The sequence below is a fragment of the Phyllostomus discolor genome, chromosome 1 (genome assembly GCF_004126475.2).
Source record: "Phyllostomus discolor isolate MPI-MPIP mPhyDis1 chromosome 1, mPhyDis1.pri.v3, whole genome shotgun sequence".
Taxonomy (NCBI): domain Eukaryota; kingdom Metazoa; phylum Chordata; class Mammalia; order Chiroptera; family Phyllostomidae; genus Phyllostomus; species Phyllostomus discolor.
The window spans coordinates 164064366-164087775 of NC_040903.2; the positions used below are offsets into that span (position 1 = coordinate 164064366).

At 35.5% G+C, this 23410-nt stretch overlaps 2 protein-coding genes across 9 annotated transcripts in view; one reads left to right on the forward strand and one right to left on the reverse strand.

Moving 5' to 3' along the window:
- The window catches only part of FAM214A (family with sequence similarity 214 member A), a 93705-nt gene that overhangs the window by 18590 nt on the left and 51705 nt on the right, over positions 1-23410 (reverse strand). For all 8 annotated transcript variants that reach the window (XR_004904898.1, XM_028505817.2, XM_028505815.2 and 5 more), the window contains 4 exons: positions 5938-6122; positions 4803-5005; positions 4355-4480; positions 1768-3616 (listed from right to left, as the gene is read on the reverse strand). Coding sequence is in view for 7 of the 8 variants with exons in the window: in XM_028505817.2 (XP_028361618.1) it covers positions 1768-3616; positions 4355-4480; positions 4803-5005; positions 5938-6122 (2363 nt within the window). In the remaining variant the exon portion in view is untranslated. The remainder of the gene's footprint in view (positions 1-1767; positions 3617-4354; positions 4481-4802; positions 5006-5937; positions 6123-23410) is intronic.
- Positions 10394-11326, forward strand: LOC118502201 (60S ribosomal protein L35a-like). Its single transcript, XM_036033718.1, has one exon. It carries the CDS (start codon positions 10957-10959, stop codon positions 11296-11298), a length of 342 nt encoding a protein of 113 aa, XP_035889611.1. The 5' UTR covers positions 10394-10956; the 3' UTR covers positions 11299-11326.

Here is a 23410-nt window from a genome sequence, read left to right on the forward strand (position 1 = left end):
GACAGGGAATCATAGCAGCTCTACCTAATACATAGAAACACACATACAGATGCTGTAAAAATGAGAAGACAAAAAAACATGATCTAAATGAAAGAAGAGATCAAAACCTCAGAAAAAGAACTAAACAAAATGGATATAAGCAATCTATCAGATGTAGAGTTCAATACACTGGTTATAAGGATGCTTAAGTAACTCAACAGCATAAAAAAGACCCAGTCAGAAATGAAGATTCACTAATTGAAATGAAGAATAATTTACAGGAAAACAACAGCAGAGTGAAAGAAGCTGAGAATCAAATCCATGATTTGGAACACAGGGAAGCAAAAAACAACTCATCAGAACAAAAAGAAGAAAAAAGAATCCAAAAAAATGAAGACAGGATAAGCAGCCTCTGGAAAAACTTCAAGAGGTACACTATTCACATCACAGGGCTGCCAGAAGAGAAAGAGCAAGAAATTAGAAATCTGAAAAAATAATGAAAGAAGACTTCCCTAATTTGGTAAAGGAAATAGACATGCTAGTCCAGGAAACACAGAGTCCCAAACAAGATGGATGCAAAGAAGCCCAGTCCAAGACACAGCATTATTAAAATGCCAAAGGTTAAAGATAAAGAGAGAATCTTAAAAGCAGCAAGAGAAAAGCAGTTAGTTACCTACAGGGGAGTTCCCATAAAGCTGTCAGCTGATTTCTCAAAAGAAACTCTGCAGGCTAGAAGGGATTGGTAAGAAATATTCAAAGTCATGAAAAGCAAGGACCTAGAGCCAAGAGTGTTCCACCCAGCATAGCTACCATTTAGAATCAAAGGGCAGATAAAGAGCTTCCAAGACAAGAAAAAGCTAAAGGAGTTCATGTTCATCAAACCATTATTATATGAAATATTAAGGAGACTTATTAAAGAAAAAGGTCAAAACTATGAACAATAAAATGGCAAAACTTACATATCTATCAATAATCGGATCTAGAAAACAAACTAAGCAAACAAGAAGAGCAGACAGAATCATGGATATGGAGGGTTTTGATGGTTGCCATATGGAAGTGGGGTGTGAGGGAATATGTAAAGAGGTAAAGGGATTAAGAAGTACAAATATGTAGTTACAGAATACCTATGGGGATGTAAAGTACAGAATAGGAAATGGAGTAGCCAAAGAACATATAAGTATGACCCATAGACATGAACGATGGTGTGGGCATTGCCTGAGGGAGTAGGGGGTGCTGTATGGAAGGGGGCAAAGGGGTAAATTGGGACAGTTGTAATAGCATAATAAATAAAATATACTCTAAAAAATTAAAATTAAGGAGTCTCAGGTTTTTAGAAGTTATGTGACTTATTCAGGGTCATTCAAGAACCAAATTGTGAAGTCAAGACTGGAACCCAAGTATTTTGACCAACAGCCTAGTGACTTCACTATATTCCTAAAATCCTTAGCTGAGCTGTGGCAAAACACAATGGGTACACTGCCAGAACAACTAATAAATAATACATTAAGTTAAAATAAATTTTATTTCCGACTCTGATTTACTCTCCAGCAATTGTTCACAAAATTGAAATGAACAAAAAATGACAACAGGAAGAATTTACATAGCATTTGCTCTTAAGAGAGTGCTTATTTGCAAGGATATTAATACTAGTTCCATAGCAGTTTTATTATTTCTGACTATATGTTCTATAAATAATGAGCACATGGGACCTTAATAACTAGACCTCCTGTAAACAAAATTCAAACCATAACAGATATTTAAGAATTATATTTGAAATATATTACCTACCAACACCTCTGTATTTTTCAGTCGTTCACACGTAGACAAATAGTCTTTTATACTCTCTCTCTGACAACAGTTTTGAATTTTTTCATCAATTGGATCTTCTTTTTTATCCTGTTCATTTTTCAATTGGTCTGGGTTTTTGCTTTTGAAAGCTTCATTATCCTTATTGAGATGATTTTCTATACTATTAAGCTGCATATTTTGCTCACATCTTGTAGGCCTTTTTGAGTCTTTATCTGAACACTTGTTTTCATGTTTGTTCAAATATCCAGACATTTCCAATGTAGTAATTTTTATTTTTGAGTCATTAGTTTTAGAATGATCAGATTGGTGATTGTTAAAAGATTCTGGATTACAATTTTCATTTTTTTTTGTTTTTTCTTTAAACTTATCTGTGCAAATCTGTTTGTCAATACTGTTGCCATTTGAATACCATTTATCATTTCCATTGCTAATTTCTTGCTCCTTAAATTGACACTCAGAAAGAGTATTTTTCAATCTGATTGTCAAATCTAAGTTATTTTGTTTGCAATGAGACATATTTGAGGGGGACAATAAACTTCTGGTCCTGTTCAGTATGCCTTGAAATGCACTTTGGATGACTTCACTAGGATTGTCCTGATGCAGATTTCTTCTTATTTGAGGTTTCAAAGAGGACTTGACTTTATTATCACATTTAAAAGGACTAAAAGATTTAGTAGGTATTAAGTTTTCCCCTTCATTGCAGTCTTCTAACAAGGAAAATTTTGTATTAGAAATGGAAACTGAGGTGCCACTCTTGTTTTTCTTCAACAAATTTTTGTTTTCATATGAACTCCTAAACACTTTAGAAGGAACCAAAGTAGAGTCACGCATGTTGAATGATTGTGAGGGCATACGTGATGCCGTTGGATCAATATGCTCCAAGTGCTGAGCAATCCTTGCAATAACATCTTGCCGCTCCTGGAGTAGTGAGCCTATTAAAGGATTAGTTTCACCAACAGACTGATGAGAATAGAAACCATTAGAAGTACAAGTTTCATTTCGGGGAATTTCTGGTTTTACTTGGATTTTCCCCTCATTGGGATCTTCTGAGGAAGTAAGCTCTGGACTATCAAATGAAATAGAGAAAGTTTCTTTGAATTTTCTCACATTTTCATTTTCTTGTGAAACCCGGAAAAGTTTTGAATTTAGTGAACTAGAGTCTTGAGTATTAAATGCATGTCCAGAAACATGTGAACTGCTTGGATCACAATGAATCAAATGCTGAGCAATTCTTGCAATAACATCTTGTCGATCCTGAATTAAAGAGTCTATTAAAGGATTAGTCTCACCAACTGACTGCCAGGGACTCTGATGAGCACAGACACTGGAATCGATCATTGAAAATGATTTTAAAGTTCTCACGGATGTTTCATGTGACTTTTTATCTCCTATACCATTGAAGCCCAGAATATTGGCTTGACAAGTTCCACAGTCAGATTGTCTGCCAGTGCCTGCATGTAGTTTGCCATTTTTGACAGCTGCAGTGTATTCTGGAGGTGTGCCATTTTTTGCATGCAGTACACTTTCAGGTGCCATGGTCCAAGTTTGTTTGCTACACAGACGCTGTAAACTGTTTGTACTACACTGCTCTGCTTCATTAGAATTTCGGTGCTGGTGAACCTTAAGTTCATGCTCTTGAACTCTTTTCTCATAAAGGCCAATATTACTGTGAATACTACAAGTCAAAACTGGGTAATTAGATTGTCTGGGCAAAGACTGAACGCTGACTTTCAAGGCCACATTGTGAGAAACATTGGGAACAGGAAACACATGTTCAATTGGTGTCTGTGAAAAATTCCACTGTAGGTCTACATCAGCAGCACTGATTCTAGAATTATAGAGAAAAATATGGAAATCAGTGGGTCATACAATAAGTATCACTATTGTATATTATTTTTAAAAATTCTTAAACAGTCATATACTCATCTTTGCATTAATTGCTATTGAGGTTTTACTTTTAGCTATGTTGTCATGCAAGTTATTCTGATAAAACCAACATAAGAAGTATTGCAGAGTATGATCTTTTTAAGAATACTAGACCAAGCACTAAAGCTCAAGAATAATATAATTTCAAAGTATCTGTCAAAACAAAAAAAAAGGACTTTGTATTTACCACTAAATAAATGGATTTAGCAAATTCTACTGTGGGAGGTGATTAAGAAATAACTCTATCTCATGGCCACCTGCCTAAAGAGACAATTAGACAGTTGGTCAGGAATTTGTATGTTTATAGTTATCAAAATGCCAAAAATTAAGCTTAACATTATGGAAATTCAGCAGCCCAAAAAGTTTTTCTACTTTATTTATAATGGCAGCACTAAGTTCATTGTTGGTTCTATAAAGTAAGTATATAAGTTCTCTGAAAACAATTCCACACCAAATTTAATCCAAGAAACTAAATTCATACTTACATCTACAGTTTTCTAAATTGTTTTGAGAAAAATGTCAGTAAATTTTATCTTCTTATATTTAGAAATGAAGGAAATATAATACTTAAAAGGTAAAATATCATTCAGTAACTAACCAATGTAGCTGAACAAATGGCCCCTTTTGTGCCTACACATACCTGTAGAGAATATTCCGTGGAATAGCACCATGAGAAACACTCAGCCAAGCACTTAATTGAGAAAAAAACACAAATGAGCGGACAGCCAATAGAAGAGTCTTCTCTTCAATAAATCGATCACCATTCCTAAGTAAACAAAAAACGAGAAAGAAAGAAAGAAAGAAAGAAAGAAAGAAAGAAAGAAAATCATGTAAATACCAGAAAGTATAAAATGTCTGAATTTTAGAAAGACAGAAGCTGGAATGAACATATCACTCAGGATGCCTACTTTCAAGAGTGTAGGAGTGGATTTACCAGTGTCACTTAAAGTCATATGAGTACTAAATATCTAGATTTTACTACATAAATAGAGGAATTCTGAAATAGGATATATTTTAAAATAATTTATAAAAAGTTGTGGAAAACCTGATTTACCAAGAACAACTTGAAACTCAGTTCTACAACTTACTGTCGAGGAACTGGCTCCAATACCCATCTTTCTAATAATAATGCATCTTGCTTAATTGCGGGATCGTTGAGATCAATCCCGTCTGTGGTGGGCCCATCATCACTGTAGCAGCAGTCTGGCAGGAGCATCACTTCTACCATAATTGGAAGGTTATTCTTCCACAACAACGCGACCTCAGACCTGGTTCGTCTGGCTTGGCGACACTTAGAGAAAATGAATATAAGTAAAATGTCACAATAACCCCCACAATTTCATATTTTAATTTGAAAATTATAATGGTGAAGCACACATCTGTATGAGAAATGAGTCATCAGTTGTAGAACTTCCTTAGACTTCTCCATTTATGAGTAGGCTCCCTCATTAAACAATGAATTCACAGTAGTAGGCTCATAAGTGTGAGGATTAGTACTGAACAACATTTATGATGCAAACTTTCTTGGGCAGTCATCTTTGCTCTATTGCAAGGTGGCCCAGCCTTGCCTAGTTTGTTAATTACATTATCATTTACAGAGGAGATTCATTCTAAGTGAAGACCAAAATATTAAAAACCCATTTTCATTAAATGTTCACTATATACAAGATTTTAAAAGTTTAAAATTTTGGACTATATTTAAGAAACTGAGAGAAGTATCCTTACAGCAAACTATACAGTACTTACCAAAAATATTTTTAACAGTATTTTATACAAAGACTAGGTCATTAAGATGATAGCAAAAAAAATGTATCCTTAAAAGGAATATAGAAGGAAATTGGTTAATGTGGGGAAAATAATTATTAACATCAATCTATTAAACAAGAACATATAGAGCCAATGAGCCAGGGCTAAGATTCTAAAAATAAAGAAAGCCAAATCACAGCAGCAAATATAATCTTAGATCTGGTGTGTGAGAAGGCAAGTACCAAACTGACTGCTGACCTACCTGGTAATCAGCAAAACTACCTACTGTGCCTTCAAGAGCCTTGTTTAAGAGCCAAGGTTATTGGCTATGGTCCAAGATGAGGATTTTTCTTTATGGTTGAGACTGATTTTATATTTAAATGTAGGCATTATAATTGCAGCGTAACAAAGGTGACAACAGAATTTATGTAATTTATATAAATGATACATAAAAAGCATTCAACACACAATTCTTACCTGGGCCAGCTTGTCACTACATTCATGTTTGGTAGTTACTGGGTAGCAGGACTGTGCTGGAGGGCAATGGAAACTTTCTGAGCGACCTTTTACAGAACATTCAGGTGTTCGTCCTTCTGTTATTAACAAGGCCAAAGAGATCAAGAACTCCTCTGCATCGTATTCAAAATATTCATCTAGAGTATCTGGTATTAAAAAACACAAAAAGAAAGAAGAGCCTTGACTTCAATGTACTCTTGATAAGAACTCATCTTTTATGTCTAAAATAACTGTCACACTCCATATTCAAGTATATTCACTAATAAAGAGTGAAAAGAGAATAAAAATGAGGCAATTAAAATAGGTAAACTCTTCATTCAAAAGGTACACAGAGTCAGGCGATGATGAATAATACAACAACCCAGTTAAGAAAATGCTGGTAAAATTATGGCATCAATTGGTTTTATGTAAACTTCAGTTAAAATACTGAAGATTTTAAAAATATATTTTTAATTCTATAAATAATTATGTGTTTGGAGGTCAAGTACAACAATTTTCACATACAAAAGTTCACCAACAGCCAAAGGTCAAAATGTTTTATGTCATATTTTTAGTTAAGATGTTTTATTTCTATTATTATACCAGAAAAAGATACAGATCCAACTGCATGTTTCTCCCTTCTCCCTTCCTTGACTAGTTCCTTGTTCTGGCAGCCCCAATTCTATAATATGGCCATTCATAGCCTTTCTTATATAGTAGTAATAGTTTCAGAGGAAAAAATGCTATAATTATCCAGCAAGAGATGCAGGCCTAAATTGCAATATATGAATTGTGATTCTTTTTATTACTATGCAGTTCCAAGCAATCTAACCTGTAGATATTTTCACTTATTTGTAGTAGTTTTTAAATTTCTCACAAGTGCTCTAATTTTCTTTATTTTCAAAAACTTGAACCGGCTTCACAGATTGAGTGTCCACATACATACACACACAAAATTTGGTTTGTTGTGCAATCCAATTAAGCAATATGTTTTTAAAAAATACTCACCCAAGGACATGTTTATTGATTTTAGGGGGGGGATGGGGGGAGAGAGAGAGACAGAGAGAGTGAGCAAAAGAGGGAGAGAGAGGGAGACACTGATGCAAAAGAAACATCTATCAGTTGCCTGCTGTACATGCCCTGACTGGGGATTGAACCTGGAACTGAGGTATGTGCCCCAACCAGGGTATTCAAATTGCATTTGCAACCCTTGGTGTACAGGATGATGCTCCAAGCAGGCTACTCAGCCAGGGCGAAGCAACACATAGGTACTTCAAGTACCTACCACACTGTACTAGGTCATAGGGGCACAAAAAGTTATACTTTACATAGCTCCTTATCTCAAAGGCTTTATGATTCAGAGATAATATTTAAAACAAATAGAACATTGCAACATTTAATATATTCCAAAGAAATTTAGATAACGATAGTAAAATTTTGCAAAACAGGTAGTTGCTGAGCAGAACCATGAGAGAGAACGTGCAACCTAAGTGGAAAATTTGTATAGAGAAAATGTGGAAAAGGCAGGACTGGAGCTGGACTGTGAACAGCCTTGAAAAGTATCATGAAGAATGACTATTTGAGAAGGTCTATCAGGAAAAGAAGGAGCCTTGAAAGCCAACTTTTTGGAGAAGTTTCCCTACATTGACCATTTGTAACATAAAATAAAAGCTAACAGTGGCATTGTCAAAGGCATTGCCAGTTTTAAGTACTTTCTATACAATAACTTCATTTTGTCTTTGGAATAGCTCTAGAAGGTGAGAACTATTACCACCATTTTACAGAAAACTGAAGCGCAGACAGGTTAAGTAACCTGTGCAAGATCACTAACCTAAGAAGTAGCAAAGTTGGAATTTTAACCTATATAGTCTGGCTCCAGAATCTGGGTTCTTAACCACCCCATACATGTCTTCTCTCATTGTGGCTATAAATTTCGCTTTTACATACTTTAATAATGCGTTTGTAAAATATAAATGAAAATAATATATATTCAACATATATTTTAATAATATATTTTGAAATATTTGTGGTACGGAGTTACCATATTTTTGGACTATAAGACACACTTCACCCCAAATTTGGGAGGGAAAGGGGGTGTGTCTTATAGTCCAAGTGTAGCTTTATATTTACACTGGTGAAATATTATGCTATTTATTTTACTAAAAATTTTACCACATTTTTTGCTTCAATTTTTTTTCTCTGTTTTCCTCCTCTAAGACCTAGGTGTGTCTTATGGTCTGAAAAATATGGGTAGTTTCCAGAAATAGCACACTAATTTATAATAATGTGCCAATGAGGGAATAAAAAGAGGTCTCAACTTTCAACTCTCCTCCAGGAACCAATGAGGCCATAAATCAAGGGATTCCTGTGTTCTCCTGGGACTCAATGAATTAATCATGATGTCCTTCAGAGTGGAGCAAAAGATGTGAAAAAGGATTCCACTCGGTCTCTTTCTCTGGTGGTTCTGCAGGTTTTCAAGGCTAGCTCCAGCTTGCCATGGGCTATGTGGCATGATTTCCGCTCCTGGGATATTTCTCTGGGCTCATCCTGTTCCTCCCTTCAATTTGTGGGATAATCCCAGAGAGCTAAAAACCGTGGAAGATCAGTGGCTCCTGATCTATGGAATGCTGAGTGATGCTAAACTGTCAGCTACTCTGTATGAGTGCTACAGATGGCCCACAGCCTAAGTAATGTCTCATTTATGTGCTACTTAAAAAACAAAACAAAAACAAAAAGACCATGGTATTTCTACTGCTGAGAAAAAACAACCAGGTCAGATTAGGAAGGGGGGAAGGGCACACAAAAAAGAAGTATGAAAGAGTGTTTTTGTTGTCTTTTGGGATACCAGGACCCCATCACTTGTTATCCTTATGCCTGCAAAACTATAATTCATCTCCAAAAGCCTAGCAGGAATGGGTTACTTATACCCTAGGAATCAAGTTTAAACTGATAAAAACGGAACTGTTATGAAAAAAGCACTTTTGCCCTGGCTGGTGTGACTTGGTTGGGTGTCACTCTGCAAACTGAAAAGTCACAGGCTGGATTCCTGGTTAGGGCACATGCCTGGGCTGCGGGTTTGGTCCCCAGCTGGGGTGCGTTCAAGACGCAACAGATACCTGGCTGGTGTAGCTCAGTGGATTGAGCGTGGGCTTGTGAACCAAAGTGTCGCAGGTTCGATTTCCAGCCAGGGTACATTCCTGGGTTGCAGGCCATAACCCCCAGCAACTGCACATTGATGTTTCTCTCTCTCTCTATCTCCCTCCCTTCCCTCTCCAAACATAAATAAATAAAATTTTAAAAAAGCATTTATCAAATACTTTAAAAAAAAAAGACGCAACAGATATATGTTTCTCTCCCTCTCTTCCTTCTTCCCTTCCTTTCTTTCTAGAATCAATAAGAGAAAAAGAAAAAAAAAAAAAGAAAAAGCACTTTTGAGTAATATAACATGACTAAAATTTGGTTGCTTTGGTCATTATTCAGGTAGTAAAACTAAAAGAACTCCAAAATCATGATCTGATATCCTCTGAATGACTTATTGAACTTAGCCAAAGTAGTGAATACTTAAATAAAAATTTGACATAAAGATTAGACATGACAGTAGTTATCTATTAGTTATGCATGTAAATTACATAAGCATTGCAAGGAACAGTACAAATTATACAATGGTATTATAAAACAGATAAAATACTACTTAAGTGCCTGTGACTATGTGATAAGAACCTTTAGGAATTTGTCAGGAAAAATTTGTGGGTGTCTTAATTTTAATAAATGAAAGTACTAAACACCATACTCATTAGAAAAGTTACACAGTTAAAATTTTGATAATGTCAATGCTAAAACACTGGAGAGCAGAGTTTACTGTAGTAAAGAATATGAATAGTAACTGGAAAATATGTCATACAAATTCAACAGATATAACTTGATATTTTGATACATAACTTACTCCAGAAACAAGTTACGGTTTTAGGATCTCTAAGAACACATTACTTTTACTAAGACAAAAAATGTTTCAAATCTAGACAAATGTTGCTAGGCTTACCTACTTAGTTACACATTTTACAACAGATAAATTATTCAATGTAAAACACAACACTGAAGAAAAAAACAAAGAATGTTATAAATTTTCACAGGCTATGAAAGACAGATCATTGAAGACTGGGAATTAATCAATCAAAACATAGTTTTAGAGTCCCTCTTCTTCTAAGACCTCTGTGAGGATTGTGCTTACATGAGTGACTGGAAGCCATGACAGGATTTGCTATATTTTTCTTTAGTGGCATGCTCTTCTGGCTCTGGAGTTTAGCCATATTCTTAAAGTTCCCCACTTTTTTCTGTCCAACAGAAAAGGTGAACAATTTGGCCACTGGAAAAACTTCGAACAACCAGAGTGATCCACAGATGAAATGACTAACTTGGGAAGTAAATTCTTCATTGTGGGCGTTCAAGGACAGGCTGATAAACAATCGCCAGGGTGTTATTGAAGGGATTTTAAATGTTTATACAAGTTTTAAAAATTGGAATAAGCTTAAATGTCCAATAATATGGGACTGGCTAGATATATGTGGTATAGTTATCTCTCAATGATATAAATCTACTTTGGACAAAGATATCTATAATGTAAGTGAAAACACAATGTTTCACAAGAATATCATGATCGTGCATTTTGTGGAACCACATGGGCATACACACACAGAAAGATATACATACAACAGAATATTATCAGTCCTATATAGCAAACACAAACACATAAACTAAATTTTAAATAAATTACTATTCTCTGACTAGGATTAGATAACTGATAAGGCCTATTTACTGGAAAATAACATGTAAATAAAAGTATTACCTAGTGTCATATATTTTAATTAATTAGAGTTATTGTTTTGCAAAGCCCCTAGTAGGTAAGCCATAGTTTGGTTGCTTAATACAGGAATTTGTGGCCTTCCTCTGTCCTCTTTCAGCCTGTGGAGGCCTGCTGGGAACACAGCTTCTCCAACAACAAATATGTCTGGAAGGCTGTGCTCCAAGGCCATTTTTGCTGGCTATAAAGGGGGTCTCTGGAAACAGAGGGAGCACACGGCTCCTCTTAAAGCTGAAGATGTTTATGCTCAAAATGAAACTGAATTCTGTCTAGGCACGAGATGTGCTTATGTGTACAAGGCAAAGAACACTCCTGGTGGCAAACTGAACAAAACCAGAATCACCTCAGGGAAGGTAACTCGTGCTCATGGAAACAGTGGCATTATCCATGCTAAATTCCAAAACAACCTTCTTGCTAAGGCCACTGGACACAGAATCTGTGTAATGCTGTATTCTTCAAGGATTTACTTATTGAAATGTAAATAAATAAAGGTAGATTTGTTAAATTGTAAAAAAAAAAAGGAATTTGTGAAGATACATGCCTGGTCAATAGCATACTGATTCTATTGTTAAGGATTTTTGTTTTGAAACCCTTTCCCCCCTTTCTTTTTAAAAAATTAGGTAAAAACCAGAATCTCATACTGATGAGAAACATATATGGATGGATTGGAGAATATGCGTCAAGAATTAGCAGAAGAGGTTATGCTCAAAGAATTGAACTCTCAGTTGACTTAATCAGTATATAGATATCAAGACTTCATTTATTCAACAAATATCTATTATACACCTATTGTGTGCCAGGCACTTTCCTAGACACTGAAACTTGAAGCTTATATTCTAGTGGTAGCAGAGAAAAACAATAACAAATTAATAAGAAAAATATCAGGTGGTGTTAAGTGCTATGCCACAACTGTAAAAAGGGTGATGTGAGAGTGATTGTGTGAATGCTTTATACATCAAGTATTCAGGGAAGGCTTTTCTGAGTAGGTAACATTCAAGCTGAGATGTGAACAAGAAGCTAGTCATTCAAAAATTAGGGGAGAGAGTATTCTGAGCAGAGGATATAAGGTGAGAATGAGTGGGTAATGTCTCTGGAACTAAAAGAAGGTTGAGTGAAGCTGGAATGGCAGTGGGAGAGAGGAAAAGTGGTTGGGGATGAAATTTAGAATGGTGGCCAGGAACTAGATTATGTATAGTTTTGAAGCTAGGACAAAGGTTTAGATTTTATCCTAAATGCCATAGGAAGCCATTAGGAAACAACTAGAAAAATGACAAAATGATTACCTCAGCTGCTATGTTGATAATAAAACAGGAAAAAGAATCAAAGTAGGTAGGTATACTAATTAGGAGGTTATTGTAATTCTGCAGGGTTGGGGATACAGTTTTGGGAATCATTGGCATTTGGGGAGTATTTAGAGTCAAAGTTACTGAGAAGAATATGTAGGGAACTCCTGACAGAGCCCTGGGGCACTCCAACAAGAAGCAATCTTGTAGATGATGAACCACTAAAAGGAGCCGTTAAGCATGGTATCTTGAAATACACAAGAAAAAAAATGTTTTAAGGAGGGTGTGGTTAATGGTATGAAACACTGATGATGTTTAGTAAAACGTACAGTAGCCACTGGATTTGACAATAAGGAAGTCATTGGTGACCTTGACAATAGCGATCTCATTAGATGGTGATGATGGAAGATTGGACAGATGTCAATTATTGTCAATTATAGTGAATTGCCAATTATTCTGAAGGGTATAGATAATAAATACAAAAGCCTACTTTTCCTAGTCCTCTCTTAACACAATGGCCATTCATGGATCACAATAGCTCTTTTTATAAAAGCAAGGTAAGTGTTAAATATGCAATATCATCACTCATACAAAATTGTCTCCAAACTCCAGAACAGAAGAAAACAAGTTCCCTTTTAAGTCTATGGGATAGGGGCAGAAGATTCTCCCTCTTTATGACCCTCAATGCAGTCACTAAATCTTACTAATGTGTCATTTTAAATTTGTCTTGGAATTAAACACTTCCTTTGTATTCCTGGCTGGTGTGGCTTAGTGAGTTGAAGACCAGCCTGCAAACAAAAAGGTCAGGGCCCATGCCTGGGTTGCAAGCCAGGTCCCCAGTTGGGGGCGTGCAAGGGGCAACTGATGAACACTATTCATCTCCCTTTCTTTCTCCCTCCCTTCCAGTCTCTCTAAAAGTAAATAAATAAAATCTTTAAACACTTCTTTTTTAACCTCAAGTTAATTACCTAGTTATGTGCTTATTACTTCACACTTGATTGACAGTCTCCTAGCTATTAAATCCAATGTAATAAACCCTTAAGCCTAACATTAGGGCCATGGACACTATACAGAGCATTATATATACAGAGATTCTGATATGAATGCTGCCTCTTGGAATTATACAAAGATGACATACTTAAGACCCAACCTTCCAGATCTCAACTGTCTCTCCCTTTACTTCCTCATCTCATCTTTTACTGCTTCCCTACATGGTCTCTCTGTTTCAGTTAAACTATTCTCTATACCATGGTCTACTTGTTTCCCACTTAGTACTATTGCTTGTTCTTTTTAGCTATTAAACATGGCTTCCTCCTCTTCTTTTCACCAGTCCTGTGCTTTCTGAAGAGCTTTCTGGACTCCTTATCTTTTTTCACAAAAGAATTTTTTCCTAACTCATTACCACACTGATCTTTCACATACTTTGTACTCTTCCCCAAAACTTATGTAAGCCATCTAGGCTATGAATGGTTACTTCTTGGTGCTGGCACACAATCTTAAGGTCATGAATTTCACCTCCATGTGGGTAAGTTTCACTCTGTTCCATGGACAGAGTGTACTGCTAACTTCAGCCAACCTTCTCCCAAACTTGGGGCACTGATCATAAATGTGAACATGAAAAAGGACAGAGCAATGTAAATTAACCATCACACTTCAGATAAAACTCGGCATGCATACCAGCTCCCATCTTATGACATTATTCTTAACATTTTATGGATGTGTATGGGTTAAATTCTACATACATTGAAATATTTTTGGTTTCTAATCTTTATGTTCCCATCTCAAAGGTATATGTAGTATGTTTCTGTTTTGATTGAGCAAAGAACCCTAGAAATCATGTAGCCTAATCTACCGACATCTTAGATGGAGAATACAAGACAGAAAGACATCAGTTTTCTTGCTCAAAGCTGTATATTGCTAATTAGAGTCCAGGTTTTTCTACTTCAAGTGCAACTTCATTTATATACCATGAGAAGTCTTTAAGCAGAGAACAAAAGCCAAAGCTGACTTTAGTGACAAGTGTAGAAACTAGTGCCTATTGATGTAAACAAAAGAGCAATTTATATGTGAACTATTATTTTATAAATATTAGTCACATGTATATTTTCACATACAGAATATTATCTTCAAATATAAAAAGTTATTGTTTGTTAAGCAACAAAACAAAGTGAATTTTTTATACTCCTTGGCATGCTTATAAAAAAGGCATGTGACCAGTACACAGACTTATTACAGACTGTTTTTTTCTTTCTTTTTTTTTAGAGATGGTTGCGGGAAAACAGAGAGATATAGAAACATTGATTTGTTGTTCCACTCATCTATGCATTCATTGGTTGCTTCTTGTATGTGCCCTGATGGGAGATTGACCCTGCAACCTTGGTGTATTGGGACGATGCTCTAAACAACTGAGCTACCCAGCCAAGGCTCAGACTGACTTTTAAAAGCAACTTTCAGGACATGCATGTGGTTTGTTTGGAGTCAACCAAATATTTCTGCACATTTACATTACACAGTAACCACCAAAGTTAAAAGCATGATTTAAATCAATGCAATATTCTGAGGTGCCACCTGAAAAACAGTCATATGCATGTTTTTATAATAATCTAGCTCTTGAAAACTGGCTCTAAATTTTAATTGTCACATAATCCAAACATTCAATTTAAATAAAGATGATCACCATCATTTTGAGTTGTAAAGTGCTTTATCAAGTTCTTCCTCATTTTAACTCTTATGGTGCAGCACAGAGTATCAGTTAAGAGCATGAACTCTGAACTCATGCAGCCAGTTCTACTACTTGCTTAGTTGTTTGTCTTTGTACAAGTTACAGAACCTTTCTCTGCCTCAGTTTTTTAATCTATTAAATGGGGATAATGACAGTATTAACCTTCAGAGGGTAGTTACAAGGATGGAGTTATTATTTGTAAAATTTTTAGAATACTGCCTGGCACCTAGTGAGCACCATATAAGTGTTTGGTGCTCACATAAAATAAAAATAAATGCAATGATGTTGTGTCTTTCTCTCATTTTACAGATGGGAAAACTAAACTTGTAAAATCATTTGCCTAAGGTCACACATATGATCAGTAATTGGGAAATCATCTCTAAGGAATAGTTTTTAATTCTCAGTTACAGAAGCTCATGCTTATTTTTCATTTTACCCTACCAACTCAGGGCATAGATTCTAGAAAGCTCCTCAGACAGACATATCTTCAAGGATTCCTGGTATTAAAAAAATTTAAACAGCTATTCTTTTCTTTCTTTATGTCTTTCCAGTTTAAAGCTCTCAGTATAGATAGTATAGAAAAGGCCTAGATCATATGGTCCCAGAAACAAAGGATATCCCACTCAGAAACATTATCCTTAGAATGCTTGGAAAAACTGTACAATTACATCTGCTTATAAATAAAGCATTTCAATATTCTGTTTTGTGCATTGAAACACTTAGAATTAATTAAAACCAAGCTTGGTCTCTTTAACATCAAAGAAAATTAAGCAGCGTTTGTCAGCAAAAAGACAGGACTAAGATTTTTTTTTAAATGTCCAAGACTTGGCTTTAGCATAAGATTCAGAAATTAAAGAACTCAAAGGACCCTTCAAGAGCACATCTTTTTATTAATATATACAGAGGAAACTAGACTTCAGAGAGGTAAAGTGACTTTTCAGACACATATAGCAACATATTGATAACATGAAGTCTTGAAACAAGATCTCCTGTACATGTAAAATGTTGGAAATTTGAGGACTTACTTCCAAATCTCATCCAGTATGCCTACCTAAATTCTCCCACCCTGATAGTGCAATTCCAATTCTGACTCAGGGAAAAATAATGGATGGAGAATCGGACTTAGGTAGTTGTTGACTTGGTATCCAAGTCATTCTTGTTGCTCATTCTGTATCAGTTAACCAGCCTCTGAACATCAATTCGGGTTGTAGTGTAAAATATCTTGTTGTCTAATTCACAATTCCTGTGAATTCTAACTGGACTTCTGGTTTACATGGCTACTAATTTGCATTCTTGCCAGAATGCTCTTTGTTCCTCTGTCCATGCAACCACTGGACCTTATTTTTTGCCACTGAGACATAGGTGCTTACCTTCCTCAGGTGTGTTTCCTTAATATCTATTATATCTGGTATAGATTCCCATTGCCATAGGTGCCCAAACTACCGTGACACTTTGAAACTTGCAAAAGAAAAGTTGAGAATAAATTAGAAAACACCAAAGAGGGAAAAGAAGAAGGAGGAAGAGTTGTTAAAAGGAGTTAAAGAGTGCATTGTTGCAAGCTGCATATTTCCCCATGGAGAAGTTGAAAATCTTCCAACTTCTGTTTAGTTCCTGACTTTGGTTAAATTTCAAGTCTGATGGGAAGCAGAGGCAAAGAGAAACCCTCTCATAAACTTCATGTATTCCCACTCCAATTATCACACAACTGTAATTTATACTGTCTGTCTCTAATTGGACTATATAAACTCTAGGTGTAGAGGAGCCAGGCCTAACATATTCATCATTCCATTTACCAGTGCCTAGGACAGTGCCTGTCATATAGGAGAGCTCAGTGAATAAAACAAAATGAATGAGTGCTTACCTGTAGTTATACAACTCATGAAAAGACTTTAGCACTTGTAGATTTACTTGAGATCTATGTGTAAATATGAACAACTCTGAAGAGTGTAGATACTATAGGACAGGTAAGCTCAGATTATTAGCTCTACACAAATGGCAGGTTGAAAGTGGTTAGGATATCAGGTGATGTATAAGAAGTCCTTTTAACTTCCATTTTACTATATTTTTAAAAAAACAATTTAATTTATTCACACTGATACTTTTTTAAAGATTTTATTTATTTATTTTCAGAGAAAGGGAGGGAGAAAGAGAAGGAGAGAAACACCAACCTCTGGTTGCCTCTTGTGCACCCCCTACTGGGGGCCTGGCCTGCAACCCAGGCATGTACCCTGACTGGGAATCAAACCGGCGACCCTTTGGTTCATAGGCCAGCATTCAGTCCACTGAACCACATCAGCCAGGGCAAGATTTCTTTCCTTAATTCCAACTCGAAAGCCAGTTCTGCCATCTAATAGTATCTTCTCTAAAATGCTGAAAGGTAATTTTGAGGGACAGGTCTTATAAATTTCATCACACTAAAATCTCATGAAAATCAAAGGAAAAGCTTTGGCTAGTTCCCCAATCACTAATTCTCTACCACTAATACCATTCTCTACCATTAGCACAACTAGTATAACCAATGGAAACGAATTAAAGAAAGGCAGGTTTAGTGATTGGATATGTGAGTGAGAATTAGGAATTTAAATCATTTTCAATTTCTAAAATGTTTCTTAAAGTTTTCTAGTGCTGCTTATGTTTGTAGACATTCTGACTATTGGGCCCAGAACTAGCGTTTTGGGACTTTTACATACAGGGTGAGGCAAAAGTAGGTTTATAGTTGTGAGTACCCAAAACACAGAATTTATTCTTGTCTTATTATTTATTTACTGTATTATTTTCCATACAAACAGCTGTAAACTTTTGCCCCACCCTGTATATATAAAAACTGAAGATGATTGTGAGCAAAATCAATAAGATGTTCATGCAGTCATTCTTATATATTTTAAGATTAATAGTATTTTATAAAGCACTTTGAATTTGAAACAGAGGATCTGAATGATGTTAAAAGCCAAATATTTCTAGTTGTAAGACTAAAAAAGAATCTAAGGGATTTCTGGAAGCCTAGAAGGTGCTCCTTTGACATGAGCTGTGACAGGCCTTATATACTCAGAACTCAGGCCACATTAAGTTCCTATGTTCTCTAAGTTACTTATAGTCAAGTAGTAGCATAAGTCAAGAGAAGTACTCACACACCGCTAGTAAAATATACATTGGTACAATCACTTTGAAAAATAATCTGGTGCCCTGGCTGGTGTGGCTGAGTGGATTGAGTACTAGCCTGTGAACCCAAGGGTTACCAGTTCAGTTCCCAATTGGGGCGCATGCCAGGGGCAACCAAATGATGTTTCAGGCAAGGTACCCAGTTGGGGGCATGAGAGTGGCAACCAACTGATGTTTCTCTGCCTCTCTTTCTCCCTCCCTTCCCCTCTCTCTGAAAACAAATAAATAAAATACATAAACATATACTTAAAAAAAAGAAAAATAATCTGGCATTATCTAGCAAAGAACTGTATAACCTGCAACTCAGTAATCACTCCCATAGGTAAATAACCCAGAGAAAATTTTGTGCATGTGTGCTAGGAGACCAATACAAATATATTCAAGGAAGCACTGCCTGTAACAACAGTAAGAATTCTGGAAACAATAACAAATGTCTATCATCTCTAGAATGGATAAACTGTAGTGTATCTATAAAATGGGATACAACACAATAGTGGACAGAAATACAAAAATAAGTGATAGCTGCACACAGGTTATACAAGACCATAACTAGGATGATTCTACTTGTATTAAAGTTAAAAAATAAGCAAAACTAAACACACTTGATGGTTACATACATATGTGGTAGAAGTATAAAAAAGGATGAGGAATAATTAAAACAGTAGCTATTTCAAGTGTGAATGATGGGGCTGGGAGTCAGCAAACAAAGGACTAATAAATAATGTCCTTGGGCAGCAGCTGCATGAGAGATTGTTTTATTATTACTCCCTAAACTGTCTTGAATGCACATATTCTTTGTATCTACAATGTGCTCCATAATTTAAAAAAAATGACATTACATCTTCTTACATATCTGACAAAACAAACTTTTACAAATTTCAGTGCACACACACACAAAACTGACATCTGGGAATTCACTAATGTAAGATAGTAGTATCTGATGGAAAATAAGCACTGCGGTGGATTTGGAAGGTCTAGTTTGCCGTTATTTTAACCTTCTTTTGTTCCAGGCTTTTTTTTTTACTCTTGTCAGACTACACCACTTTAAAAAACCTCTGCCAGCTTTCAGATTCTAAGATTTGATGAAAATATTAAGTTGAAAAACTGAAGTATAAAATAAAGAGATTAAAAAGACAATACTCATTTTATAGTATTGTTTAGCTTCCTACAGGATACAAAGCTGATAATGCAAATAAGACAAAAATCTATGCCTAAGTTGCCACATACATTGCTTCTAGAATGAATTTTACTTTTTTCATGTAAGAATAAGACTTTCAAGCAAGACATTTTGAATTGAACATTCAAACTGAAAGCTACTACTAGTGAAAAGTTAGAAGATTTCCTCGTTAGTTGGACAAACAACTAAGATATTCTAAAACACAATACTGACCCAAGTAATTGGCATGGCTCAAAATGTTTTCTTTTGAAATTGAATAGGCAGTCCTTTGTTTTTTATATTAGTATAAATATACATCAGACACAGTCTACAACCAAATTGTACCACTATACCTTGCTTCCCTAAGGTGTTGTATTTGCATCTTGTGATGCAGTCTGTTAGAAGCTATGGACTCTTCTGTTTAACCACTTCTATTAACCACGTCTATTAGCCAAGTTAATTCTCCTTACAAACTATATTATTTAGTTATTTATAGTGCTACTACCTGTCTGCCCCATGTAAACTATAAAACGTCAGGGATTTTGGTCAGTTTTATTGACTGGCAGAGCTAGTAAATACCCAGGAACTATGACTGGTACATACCATAACACTCAAAATTATTTGTGGATGAAGTGATTTATTCTTACACTATGAGGAAGCTAATTATATAAATCAATGATATATCCAGACAAGAACTGTGTTAGTGTTTCCTAAATAACTTTCCTTTCACTATAAGAAAAAAATTGTAAAAAAAAATAAATAATGAAGATTATATATTTAAAAAATTAAAAAAATAAAATATGGTAAAAGTAGTTATATATCCATTGATTTAAAACATTTTAAAACAGAAAAGACCAATTCAATCTGAATTTTAGTTCATGATAATATCCAAAAGGTATAGTGCATCAATTTAATGAGCATAAATACTGACTGTAACTTAAGCAAGGAGCATTCTTAATTATTTTCCTGGTATTTAAGAGATAATTTATTATTTTATAACAATATTGCTTACAATAATTTTTTGTTAGTTTTAGGTAGATGATCTTAATATTGCTAAAGGTTAAAATGCCAAATTATAACTCATTTAAACATGAAATTTTGAAATTTGATACCTTTCTAATAACTGTGACAGTTCTATAATGTGGCCTGAGAGAAAAAAAAAATACGCTTTATGATCAAGTAGATACAAATTCAAATACTGAGTGGCTCCAGTCAATGAGGCAAGTTAAAATAATAATTCTTACCTTTGAGAAATTTCTGAGAAAAAAGACTTTATTCTTTGATTTTTGGCATATCTTGCTAGGAATTATCAGATTAGATTTCAGTTAGTTTTTAACCTGAAATTGTAAACTAGTGTGTCAACAAGTATTTAAAAACCTCCTTACAGTTAGAAGACATTCTTGGTGAAGTTTTCACACAAAGGACCAGAATATTATAATTTAATGGAGAGCAGGATGACAGCTACTAGTGGGGTAGGGAGGTTAGTGGGTGGAGGGACTGAGCCAAAGGGAAAAAGGACTCATGCGACATGGACAACAGTGTGGTGATTGCTGGGGGAAGAGGGGTATAAGGGGACTACATGGTAATATGGAAAAAATACAATGAAGACAGAAAAGAAATTATTGATTTCATGGGGTATTTTCTATTAGATAGGATAGTTAGTATAACCAAGGTAGGGAGGAGGAGGGAGACATGTCTTACCCATTGATTCAGTAGTCCTGAGCCCAGTCTGATAAGATTGCTGGGCTTTCCAAACATCACAAGCAAGGACAGTGCAGGAGGAGGGGAGTCCTTGAGACTGTGCTGGGAAAGGGAGCCTATGTAGCAATTTCACTAAGACAAAGAGCCTTTCCTAACTGAGAAAGAATGCCTTTGTAGCTGTACATTATTCCCAAGGTTTAGAGGGGGGAAAGAAGGGGAAACCTAGGAGCTGATTAAAATATATAACCCCTGAACCCCATTGACTGCATACTCAGAGTAGCTGGGTATCCACTTGTAGCCTTGGCTCAAGTGCATAGAACAAACTTACTAACAACTTTATTTCCTCTATATGTGAGGCATTTAGACTAGTTGGGGACCTGCCTGAGTTTTGTGCTCATATGTTTCATAAGTAAACTTGCTATCTCACTTCACCTATACGTGTTGTCTCTCGCTTGAATTCGTTTCTTTCAAGTAAGACAAGAAGTGAGTAGAGGCAGCCCCCTGACTTGGGTCTCCCCAATAACATTTCCTTCATAATGTATTTGATTCAAGGAATAAACACCATCAAGCATAGAATCTTCCAGTCTTCCAAAATGAATTGTATACTACATACCTGATGGCCAAAAGTAAAAATTAAAATTCATGTATGCAGGTTTGAAAACAAAATTGACCTTTAATACCTATTTTGTAACTACAATAAAACATTCACTGTAAAATTCAATTTTGCTTCTTTCACAAAGACAGCAGTAACACACAGTAAGTTCAATCCTGGGCAAGTTCAGGCATGCTACTTAAATTCCTCACTTATAAAATGGTAATAATAAGTGTTAGGGGAGAAAGGAACTTTTTCCCGTTACACAGGTTGGGCTTCTGTACACAGGGAGAGCAGGAATTTACCATAAGTCTTATCTCCCCACCAGGGCATAAGTGTATATTTAAGGGAAGACAGCTGATTTCTATATTCACTGATTTGATGAGTTCTTCCACAAGGCTGGCTGGTTTGATTTTGGAAGTCAGTGGTCTGGACAGAATAACAAGGACCAGCCTTGGTTGATGTGGCTCAGTGGATTAAGTGGTGGCCTGCGAACCACCACTTGGTTGCTGATTTGATTCCCAGTCAGGGCACACACCTGGGTTTCAGGCCAGGAACCCGGTAGGGGGCGAGGGAGAGACAACCACACACTGATGTTTCTCTTCCTCTCTTTCCTCCCTTCCCTTTTCTCTAAAAATAAATAAAATCTTAAAAATGAAAATAACAAGGATTTGATTTACCCACACACCTTAAACCACACAAAATACAAACAACTGATTCCAGGTGTTGGACAACAGGCAGTGCAGGACAGTAATTCCTGAGGTGGAAATAAAATCGGTGAGCCCTACAATTGCCCAACCTTACTGCCCAAAATAAGTTTCCAGGGTGAAGTGTAGGGAAGGGGAAGTCAGAGCCCAGCAGTCTCCTTTGATCAAGGACAAAAAAATTACGAGAAGGGGAGGTGGAGGTGGCTAGAGTCGCAGAGCAGAGTATCAGAGAGAAGAGAGTGGTGCACAGAAGGAGAAGACTGGAGAAACTGAGAAGTAGTAAAAGAAAAAAAAACTTGTCAACCTACAATTCCTTAAAAAAAAAAAAAAGCAAAATGATTTTTTTAGACACAGAAAGGCTGAAGTAAATTTATCACCAAGAATGTTAAAGGAAGTCCTGTCAGAAGGAAAATAATACCATTTAGAAATCTGGAGCTACACAAACAGCACTGGAAATGATAAACATGTAGGCAAATATTAAATAAACTATTCCTGGTTTTTAAATCGCTTTTAAATAGAATTGACTATTTAAAGGAAAAAATAATAGCAATGTATCGTGTGATTTATAACTGTAAACGTAAAATGCATAATAATAGCATAAAGGGCAAGAGGGTAAAATGAAAGTATATCATTGTAAGGTTTTTACCCCTTTCCACAAAGTAGTATAATAAATATGCTTGAAGGTATAATTGTCACAAATTAAGGATGATTATCACGTCCCTCAAAGAAACTAGTAAAAAATGAAAGCCCCCACACAAACCTAATCATAATAAGTTAACACTTGTTAGTGAGATAAAAATGAAATAAAAAAAAAACACAACAATCCAAAATAGAGCTGAAAATGGAGTAAGGACCAAATAGGACAAGCAAAGCAAATAATAAGATGGTAGATTTAATTCCATCTACATCAATAATACCCTTCAATGTGAATGGTCTAATTAAAAGCAGAGATTATCAGAATGGATTAAAAAGCAAGACACAACTATATTACCACCTATATGAGCCCACTTTAAATATAAAGACACAAAGAAGCCAAAAGTTAAAGATTGGAAAGATATACCATGCTAACATTAATCAAAAGAAAACTGGAGTAGTTATATTAGTATCAGATGAAATAGATTCCAGATGAGAGCAAATAACATTGCAAGTGATAATGATGGCTATTTCTTAATGATAATGAGGCCAATCCATCCAGAGAGCTTAACAGCCCTAAATCTTTGTGTACCTAATAAAATAGCTTCAAAATATGTAAAGTAAAAACTGATAAAACTATAAGA

Coding starts and splice junctions, on each gene's coding strand:
- LOC118502201 (XM_036033718.1), top strand. CDS start 10,957: ATGTCTGGAAGGCTGTGCTCCAAGGCCATTTTTGCTGGCTATAAAGGG.